At 35.0% G+C, this 17,161-nt stretch overlaps 1 protein-coding gene across 1 annotated transcript in view; it reads left to right on the top strand.

The window, feature by feature from the left end:
• PPP2R5A (protein phosphatase 2 regulatory subunit B'alpha) overlaps positions 1 to 17,161 on the top strand; it is a 63,810-nt gene that overhangs the window by 29,956 nt on the left and 16,693 nt on the right. Inside the window, exons 4-8 of the mRNA XM_084865554.1 lie at positions 9,911 to 10,003; positions 14,137 to 14,267; positions 15,457 to 15,516; positions 16,404 to 16,512; positions 17,105 to 17,158. Of these exons, the coding sequence (XP_084721680.1) occupies positions 9,911 to 10,003; positions 14,137 to 14,267; positions 15,457 to 15,516; positions 16,404 to 16,512; positions 17,105 to 17,158 (447 nt within the window). The remainder of the gene's footprint in view (positions 1 to 9,910; positions 10,004 to 14,136; positions 14,268 to 15,456; positions 15,517 to 16,403; positions 16,513 to 17,104; positions 17,159 to 17,161) is intronic.

The following is a 17,161-nucleotide window of genomic DNA, read 5'->3' as shown; positions in this document are numbered from 1 at the left end:
ATTTTCCCAACACCATTTATTGAAGAGACTGTCTTGACTCCATTGTATATTCGTGCCTCCTTTGTCAAATATTAATTGAGCATAGTGATTTGGGTTGACATCTGGGTTCTCAATTCTATTCCACTGATCTATTTGTCTGTTCTTGTGCCAGTACCAGGCTGTTTTGAGAACAGTGGCTTTGTAGTATAGTTTGAAGTCTGGTATTGATATCCCTCCTACTTTACTCTTCTTTCTCAGAATTGCTGTGGCTATTCGGGGTCTTTTATTGTTCCAAATGAACTTTTGGAGAGTTCTTTCTAGGTCAGTGAAATATGTCGTTGGTATTTTAATGGGGAGTGCATTGAACCTATAGATTGTCTGGTTTATTAGCATATTCTCATTTAGCATATTTTCAAGGTTAATCAATATTGTAGCATGTATCAGCATATACCTTTTTAATGGCTGAATAATACTCCATTGGTTTATCCATTAAACACTTGATAGACAGTAGGATGGTTTCTACTTTTTGGCTATTGTGATTAGAATTATTAAGAACATTCATGTACAAATTTTTGTTTTAACATTCGTTGCCCATAGTTTTGATATGTTGTATTTTTTGTTTTTATTCATCTCAAAATATTTTTCTAATTTCCCTTGTGATTTCTTTTTGACTCATTAGTTACTTTGGGATGTTTAATTTCTACAGATTTGTGGCTCCCACATTTGTTATTGATTTCTAATTTTATTCCATTGTGGTTGGATAATAAATATAAATATAATTGGAATATTTTCATTTCTTTTGAATTTAGAGGCTTGTTTCATGGCAGAGTAGTCTTTCCTGGCACATGTTTCATGTATGCTTCAGAAGAATGTGTATTCTGTTGGTGGAGTATCCTGTAGAAATGTTAGCTCTTGTTTATAATGCTTCTAGAGGCCCATGGCATGAAATTTATGCACTGGAGGGGTGTCCCTCAGCCTGGCCTGTCCCCTCTCACATTCAGGGAGCCCTCAGAGGCAGGAGGCGACGGGCAATTGGGAAGGCGATACCCCCATCACACTTCTATTGCTGCCGCTGCCAGCAGCACAGGCCCCTGGTTACCTGAGCCTCAGGCGGCCCTGGGCAGCTGGGCAGCTGCCATCCGAGGCTTGCCTGCGCCTATAGCCAGTCCTGGGTGACTGGGGGGTCTGAGGGGACTGAGAAGACTAGGCATTGCCATCTTGTGGCTGTGGGCGCTGCCATATTTGTGAGGGTGTGACAGTCAATTAGCATATTCTCTATCAGATAGGATTCAAGTCTTCTATTTCCCTGTTGATCTTCTGTTTAGTTCTATCCATTATGGAAAGTGAGATATTGAAGTCTCTAGTTGTTGTTAACTCATCTATTTCTACCTTCAGTTCTATTAGTTTTTGCTTTATGTATTTCTGGGGCCGTATTGTTAGCTATATATATTTATAATTGTTAAATCTTCCTTATGGGTTGCTTTTATCATTATGACTTTAGCAAGAGGTTCTGTGTTTATTTTGTCTGATATTAGTATGGCCATTCAATTCTCCTTTGGCTACTGTTTGCATGATATATCTATTTATTCTTTTAATCTGTTTGTTTCTTTGAATCTAATTGTGTTACTTGTAAACAGCATGTGGTTGGATCATGGTTTTTAAAAAATCAATTTTAATAAGATTTGTCATTTGACTGGAATATTTTTATTTTTTAAATTAAATTTTTAATTTCAAATTCATAATTGTCCTCATCCCCCCATTCCCATCCCAAACCCTTCCCCACATATGCCCCCACCCCCCTGTTGTCCTTGGCCACTGGCTAGGCCCATATGCATGCACACAAGTCCTTTGGTTGATCTCTGCCCTTTACCCCCACCCTCCCCTACTTTCCCTCTGAGGTTTGAAAGTCTGATTGCTGCTTCTCTTTCTCTGGGTCTGTTTTTGTTCATCAGTTTATGTTGTTCATTATTTCCTCTAGATATGTAAGATCATGTGATCCAAGAAATATCCTTATAAGAACCAAAACTGAGACAAGCCTTGACTGGAATATTTAATACACTTTTATGTAATATAATATGGATAGGGTAGGATTTGCATCTTCCATTTTGCCATTTTCTATTTGTCTTTTTTTTATTCTTTAACTCCTCCTCCATTACTGCCTTTTATAATAAATAGGTATTTTCTACAGTACCATTTTAATTGCCATGTTTCTTTATAGTTTTTTATTTATATTCTTAATAGTTACCCTAGGGATTGCAGTTAGCATCTTAAAACAATCTAGTTTGGTTGAATACCAACTTAAAATCAGTAATGTTAAAAATTTTCATCCAATATACCTCCATTGCCATCCCACTCTTTTGTGGGATTACTGTCAGACATATTAGTTCTTTTTTTTTTTTTTTTTTTTTTAAATTATTATCTGTGTACATATTTTAACATTGCCCCCCCATACACATATTAGTTCTTTATACATTATATGCCCACCAATAAATTATTGCTTTATGTAGTTCTCTTGTAAAACAATAATTATAAAAAATACATGTATACTCTTTTTTATATTTACTTATGTAGTTATTTACCTTTCCCCATGTTCTTTATTCTCCCTATAAATTCGAGTTACATATAGTGTCCTTTCATTTCAGCCTGAAGGATTCCCTTTAGTATTTCTTGTATGGCAAGTCTGTTGGTGATGAAATCTCTTAGTATGTTTTTTTTCTGGAAATGTCTTGAATCTCCTTCATTTTTTAAAGAAAAGTTTAGCTGGATATAGAACTGTTGGCTAACAGCCTTTTTCCTTTAACACTTTGAAGATGTCATCCCACTGGTCTTCTGGTGTCCATGTTTTTAAAAAATATATATTTTTATTGATTTCAGAGAGAGGAAAGGAGAGAGAGAGAGAAACATCAATAATGAAAGAGAATCATTGATCGGCTGCCTCCTGTATACTCCCTACTGGAGATCAAACCCACAACCCAGGCATGTGCCTCAACCACTGAGACACATTGGCTGGGTTGACATCCATGGTTTTCTGATTAAAGTCAGTTGTTAATTTTACTTAGAATCTCTTGTATGTGAGAAGTTATTTTTCTCTTGCTACTTTGAACATTGTCTGTCTTTGACTTTTCTGAATTGATTATGATCCATCTAGATATAGATCTCTTTGATTTTATTCTATTTGGAGTTAATTGAGCTTCAATTAAGAATTCATTGTGGCCTGACTGGTGTATCTCAGTGGTTAAGCATCAACCCATGCACCAAGATGTTGCTGGTTCAGTTCCCCGTCAGGGCATATGCCCAGGTTGCAGGCTTGATCCCCAGTGAGGATATGCAGGAAATAGCCAATGGATGTTTCTCTCTCATCAGTGTTTCTGTCTATCCCACTTCCTTACTCTCTCTATAAAATCATTTTTTAAAACATATTTTAAAAATTGGGGGTGGGGGGAATTCATTATATAAATTAATAATTTTCATCAAATTTGAGGCTTTTGTAACCATTATTTCATCAAATATTTTTTCTGCCTCTTTGTTTGTCCTCTTCCTGAAACTTCCAGTATCTGTATGTTGGTATTATTGATGACGTCCTACAGTTCTCTGAAGCTCTTCATTTTTATTTTTTCTTCTTGTACCTCAAATTGCATAATTTCTATTGATCTATCTTCACAGTCACTTATCCTTTCTTCTGCTAGTCCAAATTGTTTTTCACTGTTTTTTGGGGTTAGGGCAGCAAGTTCACCAAAGTCTCCCTTCATTTAAACATCCCCTTAAATATGTGGCTTTTATATTATTATCTGGGCTTCACTCAATAGAATTAGGTTGGCGCTATCTCACTTAATACTTGAGTAATTAGAACTCTTTAGATTAGATTCAGGTACTCAAGTGACACTTTCAGTTTAGATATTTTCTTAATTTTTAAAATAAGCAAGGTTTTGAAGGAAAAAGTAAAAGTCACCATGTTCAAAGTACTCTTGCCTAATGCTTCAAATGTGACTTTTATATTTTAAAGATATTAATAACCTAAAAATTTTAGACAGCCCTAACTGGTTTGGCTCAGTGGATAGAGCATTGGCCTGCGGACTGAAGGTCCCAGGTTCGATTCCACCCAAGGGCACATGCCTGGGTTGTAGGCTCTATGGCCAGTAGGGGATGTGCTGAGGCAGCCGATGAATGATTTTCATCATTGATGTTTCTCTCTCTTCCTCTCTGAAATCAATAAAGAAGTATATATATTAAAAAATTCAGACAAGTGTTTTTCTAGAAAATTTAATGTATTTGCCTATAAATAACCAATGGTACTTATTTATGACTACTAATACAATTCATTGATCATGTTCAATGAATTCTATTAGTAGTAATAACAGTAGCTATCATTTATTGAGCACTTACCACAATCTAGAGATAGTGGCAACTGCTTTATGTACATCATCAAATTTAATCCTTATAGTAGCAACACTATAAAGTAGGCGTTGTTTATATTTTATAGATCAGGTTAGATTATGCTAAAAGAAATTAAGAATTCTGCCCAAGAAATAGTAAGTGGCAGAATCAGGTTTACAACTCAGTATTACACCAAAAGTCCTTGTTCTTAATTATTAAAACTTTACTGTCTCATCTAGATATAGTCTATGATGTTTAATTCATATCTTTTGAGCTTCATTTTAACAACAGTAAATTGGATCTTCCAAATAATTAGTCATCACTTTTTCTTTTTTAGGCCTAATAAATGAGTTTTTAAAGGTATAATTATACATGTACAGATGTGCTTTGGTTAGATAGGACAAAAGTTTATATGTACAGCCCTAACTGGTTTGGCTCAGTGGATAGAGCATCAGCCTGCAGACTGAGGGGTCCCAGGTTCAATTCCAGTCAACGGTATGTACCGTGGTTTTGGGCACATCCCCAATAGTGGGTGTGCAAGAGGCAGCTGATTGATGTTTCTCTCTCATCGATGTTTCTAACTCTCTCCCTTCCTATCTATAAGAAATCAATAAAATATATATTTTTTAAAGTTTATATGCACACAAACAAGAGAATTATTATAAAGCAGGGTGAATGGAAATTAATCTGGTGACAGATCTCTACGCAAATCACAGTTTTGATACTTTTTTTTTACATATATGCTCTTGCTCCTTTATAAAATAAAACTGGGATAAAACAGGGTTGTGTACTGATTGATAGGTAATGTCTGCACAGAACCTCGCACATAGAACCTTTCTTCCCCTTAAATGATACAACTTTTGTGAGAGGGATGTCCCCATGACCAGGCCTAAACCGGCAGACATCCTCTGAGGGGTCCCGGATTGGAGAGTGCAGGCTGGGCTGAGGGGACACCCTCTTATACAAGAATTTCGGGCACCGGCTTCTAGCCCCAGGTCCTCGGTGCCTGCCGGCAGCGGCAGCCAGAGGGAGGCCTGGGTGCCAGAGGGAAGCTGGTGCTGGCAGTTGGGAAAGAAGGCCTACTCTTGCACGAATTACAGGCATAGGCCTCTAGTCTAGTCTAATATAAAGTTAATATCCTTTTAATCTCACAGTAAATACATATATGGCACTTTGAAGCTTCTACTTTCCATATACTCTTTTCCATCTCTTTCCCCAACTCCCTATTTTTGAGAGTTGCATGATGTCTACATAGCTAGAACATACAACGAATTGTATACTAGTCTGTCACCTTTATACTCATCATTTGTTATTAGTCCTACAGGTAACATTTTAAATGTTTACCATAATTCTTTATGTCAAAGTTTCTCTAGTCATTTCTTGGTAATTTGGAGCTCATTCTTTAGTAGAAGGGCTCATGGGAACATTATTCCATGAGTACTTGCATGTTTAATACCAGTTTGTCTTTATAACTTTTATTTTTAAAGATAAACTTAATTTGATATAAAATCCTACAGTCATCTTTTTTTCTTGAGTACCTTAAGTATGTTGTTCTGTTGTCTTCTGATTTCAGTCTGATTTTCTTTCCCTTCTATTAAAGACTTGGTAATTTTGCCTAGATGCCCAAAGAATGTTTTTCCTTTAATGACCAATAACTTTACCAGACTATACAGGGTGGGGCAAAAGTAGGTTTACAGTTGTTCATATGGAAAATAATACAATTAATAAATAATATTATAAGACTAAACTCTGTCTTATACTCACAACTGTAAACCAACTTTTGCCCTACCATGTACCTAAGTGATTTTTCTAAGCAAATTTTCTAGTTAAATAGTTCTCTTTACTAAAAAAGTTCACTTTTATTTCTAAAAAGTTTTTTTCAAGTAATAGTTTATAATGTTTCTTTTGTTCCACTATTTTGTCTTTCTTCTTGGGGATGCCTGCTATTTATTTGTTGGCTCTTCTTTGCCTCTGCATCTCTCACTTTCTCTTGAAACCATTTTTTAAAAATATTTCTTCATTCTATTAGATTGTTTTGGCTGTGTGTGTGTGTGTGTGTGTGTGTATGTGTATGTGTGTGTGTGTGTGTGTGTGAGAGAGAGAGAGAGAGAGAGAGAAATATCTGTATGAGAGAATGAGAGAGAAACATCTATTAGTTGCCTCCTGTATGTGCCCAGACTAGGAATCAAACCTGCAACCAGCCGAAACCAGTTTAGCTCAGTGGATAGAGCGTTGATCTGCGGATGAAAGGTCCGAGGTTCGATTCCGCTCAAGGTCATTCATGTACATTGGTTGCGGGCACATCCCCGGTAGGGGGTGTGCAGGAGGCAGCTGGTCGATGTTTCTCTCTCATCGACGTTTCTAGCTCTCTACCCTTCTCCCTTCCTCTATGTAAAAAATCAATAAAATAAAAATAAATAAATAAATAACCCTGCAACCTTTTTGGTGTACAGGGCAAGGCTCCAACCAACTGAGCCACCTGGCCACTTGGCTGGGGCCTGTTGAATTGTTCTTTTTTTTTTTTTTTTTAATATATTTTTATTGATTTTTTACATAGAGGAAGGGAGAGAGATAGAGAGCTAGAAACGTCGATGTGAGAGAAACATCGACTAGCTGCCTCTTGCACACCCCCAAGCAACGTACATGCCCCTGACCGGAATGGAACCCGGGACCCTTCAGTCGCAGACCGACGCTCTACCACTGAGCCAAACCGGTTTCGGCTGTTGAATTGTTCTTAGTTTTTCTTTTTCCATCTTATTTTTCCTTTTTCCACTATTAGCTGTAAGGCAGACTGACAGTGAATATTTAATTTTTCTAGCTTCAGTAGTAGAAACAGGCAAGGGGAAGGGAATGGGTGTTAGGTTTGCTTGCTACAGGGTAGAATCATTGGAGGTAAGAATTTGTCTTGAATAAAATGAAAAATGATAAATTTTTAATAATAATAGGATGGATAATTAGCAACATCAGCTATTTTCAATATAGCCCCTGGGAAGTAGAGGGGAACCCTGCTGTGTATGTGGGAGGTAGATACTCAGATTATCTTGTGTGTTTTTTATTTTGCTAGGACTTATTTTTTAAAGGTCATTTAAGGTGTTTTTTTTTTATTATAATTATAAAAGACAAGAAAAATACATTATATTCTAAACTATTTTTGACACTTTAAGCAATAGTCTGCCTCATTAAGTGAGCTGATTTATAGATTTGTCAATATATTGTGCTACATCATTACTTGTCTTTTTTTAGAGTGGAATATTAAAAATGCCCTGATAAATGGGATTATGGAGAGTTGCAGCACTGAAGAAATTTGTTCAAGAAAAGTTTCTTTCCTTGTTGTTAATGTACTTTGAATCAATTCACCAAAAATTTTTGTTTTGTACTAAAAGTTTACATTTTATGTATAACTTATTAAATCTTTGATGCTAGAAATTAATTTGACAGGATGGAAAACAAACATTAAATTTAATTATGAGAGAATAAGCACAAATAATTTCAAAACCTTTCAAATTTCTAGTATCTCTTTACGGTTTCACACTCTAATGGAAATGCTAATGAGCAATGGAAGAATGGAATAAACAAAAAGGACAAAAGAAATGTCATTTTAGTAGTTGGAGATTAGTCATGTCTTATAGTATTTCATGATTATTAATGAGCAACAGTTTTTCCCCTAAGTATTATTGCTTTATAATTATTGAGGACCAACAAGAGTAATTTTTCTGCTCTGGCTTGTGTGGTTCAGTTGGTTGAGCGTAGTCCCATGCTGGTTGGATTCCCAGTCATATCACAGTTGTGGGCTCGATATCCAGTAGGTGGCATACAAGATGCAGTTTATCAATTGATGTTTCTCTCTCAAATGAATAAAAAAAATACTCTAAAATTTAAAAGTAATTTTCTGTACACCTTTTAGATCAGGGTGAACCTTTTTTTCTGCCAAAGGTCATTCGGATCATTCGAAGGCTATACAAAATTATGAGCTTAAAAATTAGCCTGCTATATTTGGTCAGACCGTTAATTACCTCACCCCTAATGCCTCAGCAGGGCCAGACCAAATGACTCTGTGAGCCGGATGTTCCCCACTCCTGTGTTGGATAATTAGGGGGGCTTTGGCTGCTGTATTGGCCTGGAATATAGGCAGATTGTGCATTTTTCATTATTTTTTATCACTTCTTTAGTGGCACAGAAATGTGGCCTAAATGTTTATTGGATGACTATTTTTACTTTGGGATCAAATCTTTTTTTTTTTTTTTTTTTTTTTTTTTTTAGGGTGCTAGATTGATAGGTAGTTTAATAGCTAATAAATTGAGGCACATTTTGGGCTATACTTCCATAGCTGTTAGATTACAATAACAAAAACTTCAGTATATTTTCCTTTCTTTTGAACGATAAAGTAGGTGTAATGGAGGCAAGTTGACTGAATAGAAGCAAGTATTTTTCTGATTTGTGACAGCAAGTGAACATTTGCTATTACTTTTTAGAAATTTTATATTTTTATTGATTTCAGAGAGAAAGTTTGAAGGGAGACATAGAAGCATCAATGATGAGAATCATTGAGCGGCTGCTCCCCCCCTTCCACCCCTTCTTCCACTAGGGATCAAGTCTGCAACCCAGGAATGTGCCCTCACCAGGAACTGAACCGTGACCTCCTGTTTCATAGGTCAATGCTCAACCACTGAGCCACACTGGTCGGGCTTGCTGTTACTTTTAAGATCCTGGCACTTTTTAAGTAGAAGGCCTGCTGTAACTTCTAGTTTATTCGCTGTGTTGAACAGGCATTCCTTCCCGAGTTCTGTATATAATTTGGTTCATTATTTCCCAAGTGTGGACAAGGTATGCGGGTTTCAATTTAACTCTTCCCCCTATTATAGTTTTAAATAAAGATCTGAGGATTTTTTATTTTACTTTATTATTTATACACTGCCCCCTTACAATCCTCTTTATTCTTATCTGGATGGATTCTTCTGTACTTAACAAACTCGAGATTAAATTGAGGTAGTTTAGTGGTCCATTGGAGAAAGAATATTTTCTGTGACTATGGACTGCAAAGTAGTCTTTTTTTTTTTTTTAAATATATTTTATTTATTTTGTACAGAGAGGAAGAGAGAGAGATAGAGTGTTAGAAACATCAATGAGAGAGAGTCATTGATCAGCTGCCTCTTGCACACCCCGCACTGGGGATATGCCCGCAACCAAGGTACATGCCCTTGACCAGAATCGAACCTGGGACCCCTCAGTCCCCAAGCTGACGCTCTATCCATTGAGCCAAACCGGTTTTGGCCAAAGTAGTCTTCTTAATTAAATATTTAATAGGGACCATGTAATCTAAAATTTCAATGACTCATATAAAGCTATTGCAATTATAAAGCTATTACAATTCTCAAAATTTATCACTTATGAGACCAAATTGTGTATATTTAGTTTTTAAAAACTGTTACAACTTATTACTTTTCTAATGAGATCCGAAATTTCCCTACTTGTTGGTAAGGGAGGTGTGTTTTTGGTATAACATTAACTTAGCGTAGTATTTTTTGGGATCATCTTAACTTTTGATTTTCTCTCATAGTTGGTGTATGAATTCTTCTTAAGATTTTTGGAAAGCCCTGATTTCCAGCCTAGCATTGCAAAGCGATACATTGATCAGAAATTTGTACAACAGGTAAGGCATTCTTATGTCTTAAATTTTCTTATATTCACTTTAGCAATGATTTATTAAGTTGTGATTAAAATAAAATAGTCTTTCAAAATATAATATTTCAATTTAACAGTACTTACTGTTCTTGCAAACTAGGATAAAAATTATGTAGCTTTGAGAATGCAAGAGTATTTTAAAGAGAAAGTATTAACTTATAATGAAGTCAATCAAATTAGCCAATCCAATCCTAGATTCCCAGTTATTTTGTAAAGATCAGAAAAGCCTTTCTGTGGTATCTAACAGAAAATTTGATATGACAATTGTACACCTTTTTAATTTTAAGCCTTTGAACTGAACTTGACATATTTTAAGCATTGTGCTGTTGAAATGATGGGGGGAAATGGAAATGGGATCATTTTTAGCAGTTGGGCCATTAGAATACTTTCCTATCATAAAGCATCAATAACTTTTCCCTGTTCCTGTCCCCTTCCCTCCTTAGGCATTCTAGCCATCCAATTCCTAAATCACAGATAAAATAGGACCTTTAAGAAGAAAAGGAGATACAGTTAAATATATTGATCCCTTCTTTCTTTTTATAAATTGGTTATTGTTATTTTTGGGATCTATATACTCAAAATTAATTTCTCAAAATGTGTTCATTTTTATTTTAAAAATCTTTTAAACAATGTAAATAACTCTTTTTAACTATGTAAATTTGGCTGGCCCTAGACAAAATTGTGAAGTAGACCAATATTTTCTCTTTTGAAATACTTGCACGTATGTATTAGAATTTGAGAGTTATTTGCATTTTAAAGAAAGATAAGATAAAAGGGGATCATTGAACTCTCTACTGAGGCTAGGATTAAAATTATTACAAGAACCCTTCCTATCCTTTCCCACCATGTGTACTCCCTATGATAAAAGATTCCATAAACATGAGTTACACATATTTGGAGTTCATTTTTGGTTATTTATAACTATCCCTGACCCTCATATAAAGTATTCTAACTAATTGCTGTGAATCCATATATATATAAGCCTAAGCGACTGCACACTGACAACCCAGGGGCAGACTCAACATAGGAGCTGCTGCCTGGTGTCGGTGCACTCCCACGGCAGGAGTGCGCTCAGCTGACTAAAGGGCACCAGATTCCAGGATCATGGCTGGCAAGGGCAGCTAGGGCTTCGAGAGCCTCTTCCGCCTCTGTGGCAGGATTACCAAGCAGCGGGCGGTGGCAGGCACAGCAGGGCTGGGATGAACAGGACCACCTGGCCCAGTCTTGGACTCCTCCCTGGCTGCCTGCCACTTCACACACATACTACATCCCTCAGGAGATGTCAGACTACCGGTTTCAGCCTGATCCCCGCAGTCTGGGCTGGCCTGCGATGATCAGGCCAATACTGGCAGTCCAACATCCCTGAGGGGTCCCGGATTGCAAGAGGGTGCAGGTCAGGATGAGGGACCCCAGGGGTACACGAATGCCTCTAGTATGGTATAAGGAATTCTAGTAACACCATATTAAATTGTATTTAAAATAATAGCAGGTTGAGAGGAACAAATGCCTTAGTGTTTCCTCAGTGTAGAGCTAGAGGCATTTCAGTTGCTAGATTATTCAGTAGATTTTAAGGGGAACAAGAATAAAACTGGCATAGAGGGACCCATTGCCCATATTTACTCTAAATGCCTGAATTAGCTGAGAAGCCAAGGCCCAGTCATTTTTCTAGCAGTTTGCTTTCACAGATAACTTCATGGGGGTATTCCTACTGTATTGTTTTATTGCATAGCATGTATGGGGATTCTCTGCTTCTAGATTTTGAAATTATTTGATTAGGTGATAAATATTAAGTCTTAGAGTCTAAGGTATAAATTTGGACAATTCATTTCTTTTAAAGAAGAAAATAATTGTATAGTTTCAGGTTATGTTCAAATCATAGTTTCAGAAGAAGGAAGGAAGGTAAGAATTATTAAGTACATTTTATGTGCCAAGCACTGTCCATATATATAAAGAGCTTGACCATGTCCAGTTTTAGTCAGTAGATGGCACAATCAGGATTTGAACTTACACTCTCTGACCTCTGACCTTTTCTTAAAAAAAGCCAAAACAAAAAGAATTGGTTTCAATCCTTCTCATTTTATCAATGAAGAAATAGGCTCTTGGGTTATAAGTCAGTCTTAAAAGTACAATTAGATAAAAGTATCAGTGTCAGAATAAGAAAGTTTCCTGAATACTAGTTTAGTATGTGTTTCATTGTGTTACTATTATATTCAATAAATTTGTTTAGGTTATATTTCAAAATAGGTTTTTTTAAATAGGGTTGACACTTTGCTAACAACTGTTCTCTAGTTAAATATTTTCCCCAAGGATAAACTTGAACTAGACATGACCACCTTAATTAAGGGCCACTGTTATTAATTTGAAAGCATATCTTCCAAGTAAACTCACCATCAAAAACTTGTATATGCGTGTTTTGAGTGTGTTAAGTGATTAGTTATTTTTAATTAGAATAATTTGAATTGAACTTTTTAGGAACGTTAACACAAATTCTCATGTTCCAAAGATGGTTTTATTGAAGCCTCATACAGTACTTTCATAAACTCATGCACAAAGCAAGACACTTGTTTAGGAGAATATAAATATGACAAAGGCATCACTATCCTCAAAAAATATTAACTCTAGTAGAAGAGATACATATGTACACACTTACATGTAATTCAAGATAGAATGGAAAAAGAACTTCCAATGATGTTCAGAGCTTATGATCTTAACTGTAATTATCAATACCAAAGTACAGAACATAAAATTTCTTCACAACTTCATTCAAGAGAGATTATAATTTTTCCTAAGCAACACGTTTCATTTAAAATATAGTAATATATTTTTTGGCATAAGAAATTCAGTTTCTGTACCACTTTAAAAATGTGAGCTTTTGACTTTTTTTGAAGATCTCTTCTTATCCTATCTTTGCTAAAGAATTGTGTAAAAGTATAGGAAATTGATGATTTGACCAATTTGAACTGGCTTAAACTTTTCCAGCCATTTTAGAGAGAGAAGGAGAGAGTGAAACATCGATGTAAGAAAGAAAGAAACATCAATTGGTTGCCTCCCGAATACACTCTGACTGGGTATGTGCCCTGACCCAGAATCAAACCCATCACTTTTTTTGGTGTATGGGATGATGCTCCAATCAACAGAGCCACCTCGTCAGGGTTGCTTAGCTGACTTTAAATAAAAATCTGTGGTCTTTTATTTTAATGTTATTTCATGAACGATCTCCACACTGTTAACATGTATCTTCAATAATTTATCCTATTAACTAAATACTAACTTTTTAAAAATAAATTTTTATTGTTCAGATTATTACAATTGTTTCTCCTTTCCCCCCCTCCTCCCATAGCTCCTCTCCACCTGGTCCCCACTCCACCCTCTGCCCTTACCTCCTCTTTCTCCCTCCCCCAATCCATAGATACATTATTTTTGTCTCTTCCTGTACCTCCCACACAGACTGAGGTTTATCAATCCCCTCCCATTCTATGCCCCTGATTCTATTATATTCACCAGTTAAAAAAAAAAATTATGAACAACAAATACATATCTATCAACAAGTAAATCTAAAAGTCAAGTGAATTAAAAATCTAAGGAACAGAATAAATACTAATTTTTGAGCTGTTGGCATGGTGACTCAAATTTTTTTTAAAATGTAAAATCACACACAAAAACAGCCTTGGTTTGTGTGAATCTTTTTAGTAAATTGGAAATACACATGTGCACATGTATTTTAACTTCATTTATTTAATGACTTGCAATCTATAAGCTTTAGGATTTTTGCATGTAATTTTGACTTACTATCAAAAAGCATTAAAAACTCTTAAATTTCAACACTGAAATGGGCCATGTTTAGTAGTCAAGAGTGGGATAGAATTTTACAATGAGTGGCAAGGCAAAAAAAGGTATTCTTTTTGAAATGAAATAAATGAAGAGAAATTCACTCTAAGCTTTTCTTTATCTTCACTAGTTAGCAAGACTAAAACCAATATAAGGCAGCATCTTTAAATTGGAAAAAAAAAGTTTCTTGGGTTATCTAAAATCAGTATTAGAATAAAGTGAAGTTTTAGCTTGATTATTTTTAAAAAGTAATTTCTCAGCTTTTTTTTAAAGCTCCTGGAACTTTTTGATAGTGAAGATCCCAGAGAACGTGATTTCCTGAAGACTGTTCTGCATAGAATTTATGGGAAATTTCTTGGATTAAGAGCATTCATCAGAAAACAAATTAACAACATTTTCCTCAGGTAAATTGGTCATATATTCATATATAATGCTTTTTACCCCTTTTATATTTTCTTTTTAACTTTTAACATCTGAAATTTGGAAATTTAACGAGACATTTTTAGCACATTTTGTGGACATCATTTGCTTACCTCTAACTTTGTAGAAATGTATAACCTACTTTTCATTTATGTAGATAATAATAATGAAGTTTTTAATAGATAATACTGTTATTCACGTGTAAGATTTATTGTGAGGAGAATTTGTCTAATTATTTCCTTGAGTTTTTTTATTTGAAAATTTTGTAAGAACTATTTAAATCAGTAGCTCTTAGAAGTACTTTCATTTGATTTTCTGATAAAGGTAGTTAAATTTATATGTGATCTATCTTTTAGCTACTTTATAAGTGATAGTCTATTTAGTTGCCTCACAGTAGGAGATTTTGCTTTAATACCCACACTTAGGTTTGGTATGTTTGTTTTAAATTGAAGATCTGGCAAAATTAGGCTACAAAAAGAGCATCTCTCTCTCCAGTTTTGTGTCATCCTCCCCTTGTCTTGTGTTTCTTTGAATTTGCCTCCCTGCTTTAAGGGTGATCTTAATCTTGGAAAGCTAGGCAGCCTGGGTGGTTTAGGTTTAGAGAATTCTGAATGATGGTGGCTTTATTATACATGGGTTCTTTTCTCTTGGATTTTCCTGAGTAAGGCTTCCTATTTTAAAAAGTATTTCCTCGAGGAAACCCATCTTTCTCAAAGTTTTAAGTAAAAATATTTCAGGTGAAAGAATATTATCTTAACATATAGTAAGTTTTAACCAAAGTATATGCTTAAAATGAAATATTTAAAAGTATCTGGTTTAGCTCTGGCCAAGTGACTCGGTGGTGGAGTGTTATCACACATGCTAAAAGGTTGTGGGTTCCATTCCCTGTCAGGGCACCCAAGGGAGGCGACCAGTCAATGTTTCTCCTTCCTTCCTCTCTAAAAAATCAAATCATATCCTTTTTTGTTTTGTTTTTTAAGTATCTGGTTTAGTGGGAAATAGACTTTCTTTTATAAGATTGCTGAGAAGTAACTGATTTGGGGCAAAACCATTTATAAGGAATTCTTACAGCATTCTTGTACAGCTCTTATAGTTACCCTTGGGGGTTTACTTCTTTCTCTTAGTTTTCTGATATTTTGTTTTTCATTACATCTATCTTTATTTTAAATTCAGGTTTATATATGAAACAGAACATTTCAATGGTGTTGCTGAACTCCTGGAAATATTAGGAAGGTAGGTCAGTTTTGTGTTTTATTTTTCCTTGTTCTTTTTAAGAATTAAGTTTGAATATCTTGTGTGTGAAAATCTTAGCTGGGGTTGGAGAAATTATACTTAAATATAGACTGCAAGACATCGTTTCTCAAGTGAATTCTTATTATAGTTTTCTTTGGAGGGTCAGCATTTTTAAAGTACTGCCATGCAAGACATCTGTTTCAGAATAGGCTTCTTGCTTTTGAAGCTGTGGCATGTTTTATGCCCTATCTTGCCAGACTGCCTCAGAAATTTATAGGATCTGGGAAGAGATGAAATAAGCTACAGTGAATCCTTTGATGAAGTTATAAGACTTCTTGTTCATAGGTTGATATACCATTCTTAATTCACCTGTTATTTTTAGAAGATTGTACAGCCTTTGATTTTAGTTTACATGAACATTTGCCTTCCTTATTAACTTGAGAAACGTTTAGACCCCTGTATTTGTACTAGAGGAAGCTAAAATCTTTAGTAATTAACAGAATGACTATGGAGAGAATTACTTCTTAGTTTAAGATCCTTCAATAAAATCAGAGAAATAACCCATTTACTTCAGAAATATTAAAAATTCTTATAGTAATATTGATTCTGACTTTAGAGATGAAAAAAATAAAGGTAACAGTGCATAAAGTGATAAGCTTATATAGGAAATGAAGATAGAAATTACTCACTGGAACATTAATTGGTAGTCTTATGAATGACTTAAAGACTTCATAGAAATAGTTTGCCTAAAGTAGTTTGAAGATGAGCAAGTAATTCAACACCAGGATCAAAGCAGAGCACAGTTCCTTATATACTCATGGCTATAATAACTTTTAGAAATAAGTAATAACTACTTAACCCTTCCCCCTGCCTTTTTTTCCCTCCAGTATTATCAATGGCTTTGCATTGCCACTGAAAGCAGAACATAAACAATTTCTAATGAAGGTTCTTATTCCTATGCATACTGCAAAAGGATTAGCTTTGTTTCATGCTCAGGTAAGCTTCAAAAAACTTTCAAGTGAAATGGATATTGTTTCAAAGACTGATATAAAGGCAGAGAAATTGAGAAGTACTGAGTTGGCAATTTTAAGTATATTTAAGCAATTTGGTTTTTAAGTTGCCCAAAATAAAATTTTATAATTTAAAGTATTTTTAGTGTTATTAAATAAGGTCAGTGCATATTGAGTATAGACATAGGAAAGAAAATGTCAAGCTCTTTTCTAGTCCAGGCCCTGACCTACTTAACTAAATGGCATTGAATAAATCCCACATAACTGCAGTGTTCTGTTTAGCTGCAATAACCTAGTGAGTCTCTCTTAGAGAATAATATATCAGCGTGGCATACACACTGAAAAGGTAAAATGTTAAGCTCTAGTCTTACTTCAATTAACTTTATATTCAGAAGTTACTTTCAAGGTAAAACAGTTATCCAATTGTGAATATACTAACTTTTATATAGTATTGAGATTAAGCTAGAGTAAAACTCATCAAAATGAGGTAGCCATTTTTGTTAGCTAAATATAAAAACCCTGCATCACTAAATGTTACTTCACTCAGTGATATTTATAAACTGTCCCTTCCATTTTAGTTAGCCTACTGTGTTGTACAGTTCCTGGAGAAAGATACAACACTGACAGAACCAGTA

The sequence above is a fragment of the Pipistrellus hanaki genome, assembly GCF_964339955.1.
Source record: "Pipistrellus hanaki genome assembly, chromosome: 18".
NCBI lineage: Eukaryota > Metazoa > Chordata > Mammalia > Chiroptera > Vespertilionidae > Pipistrellus > Pipistrellus hanaki.
The sequence above is the reverse complement of the archived record's forward strand: the minus strand, read 5'-3'. Positions and strand labels throughout refer to the sequence as shown.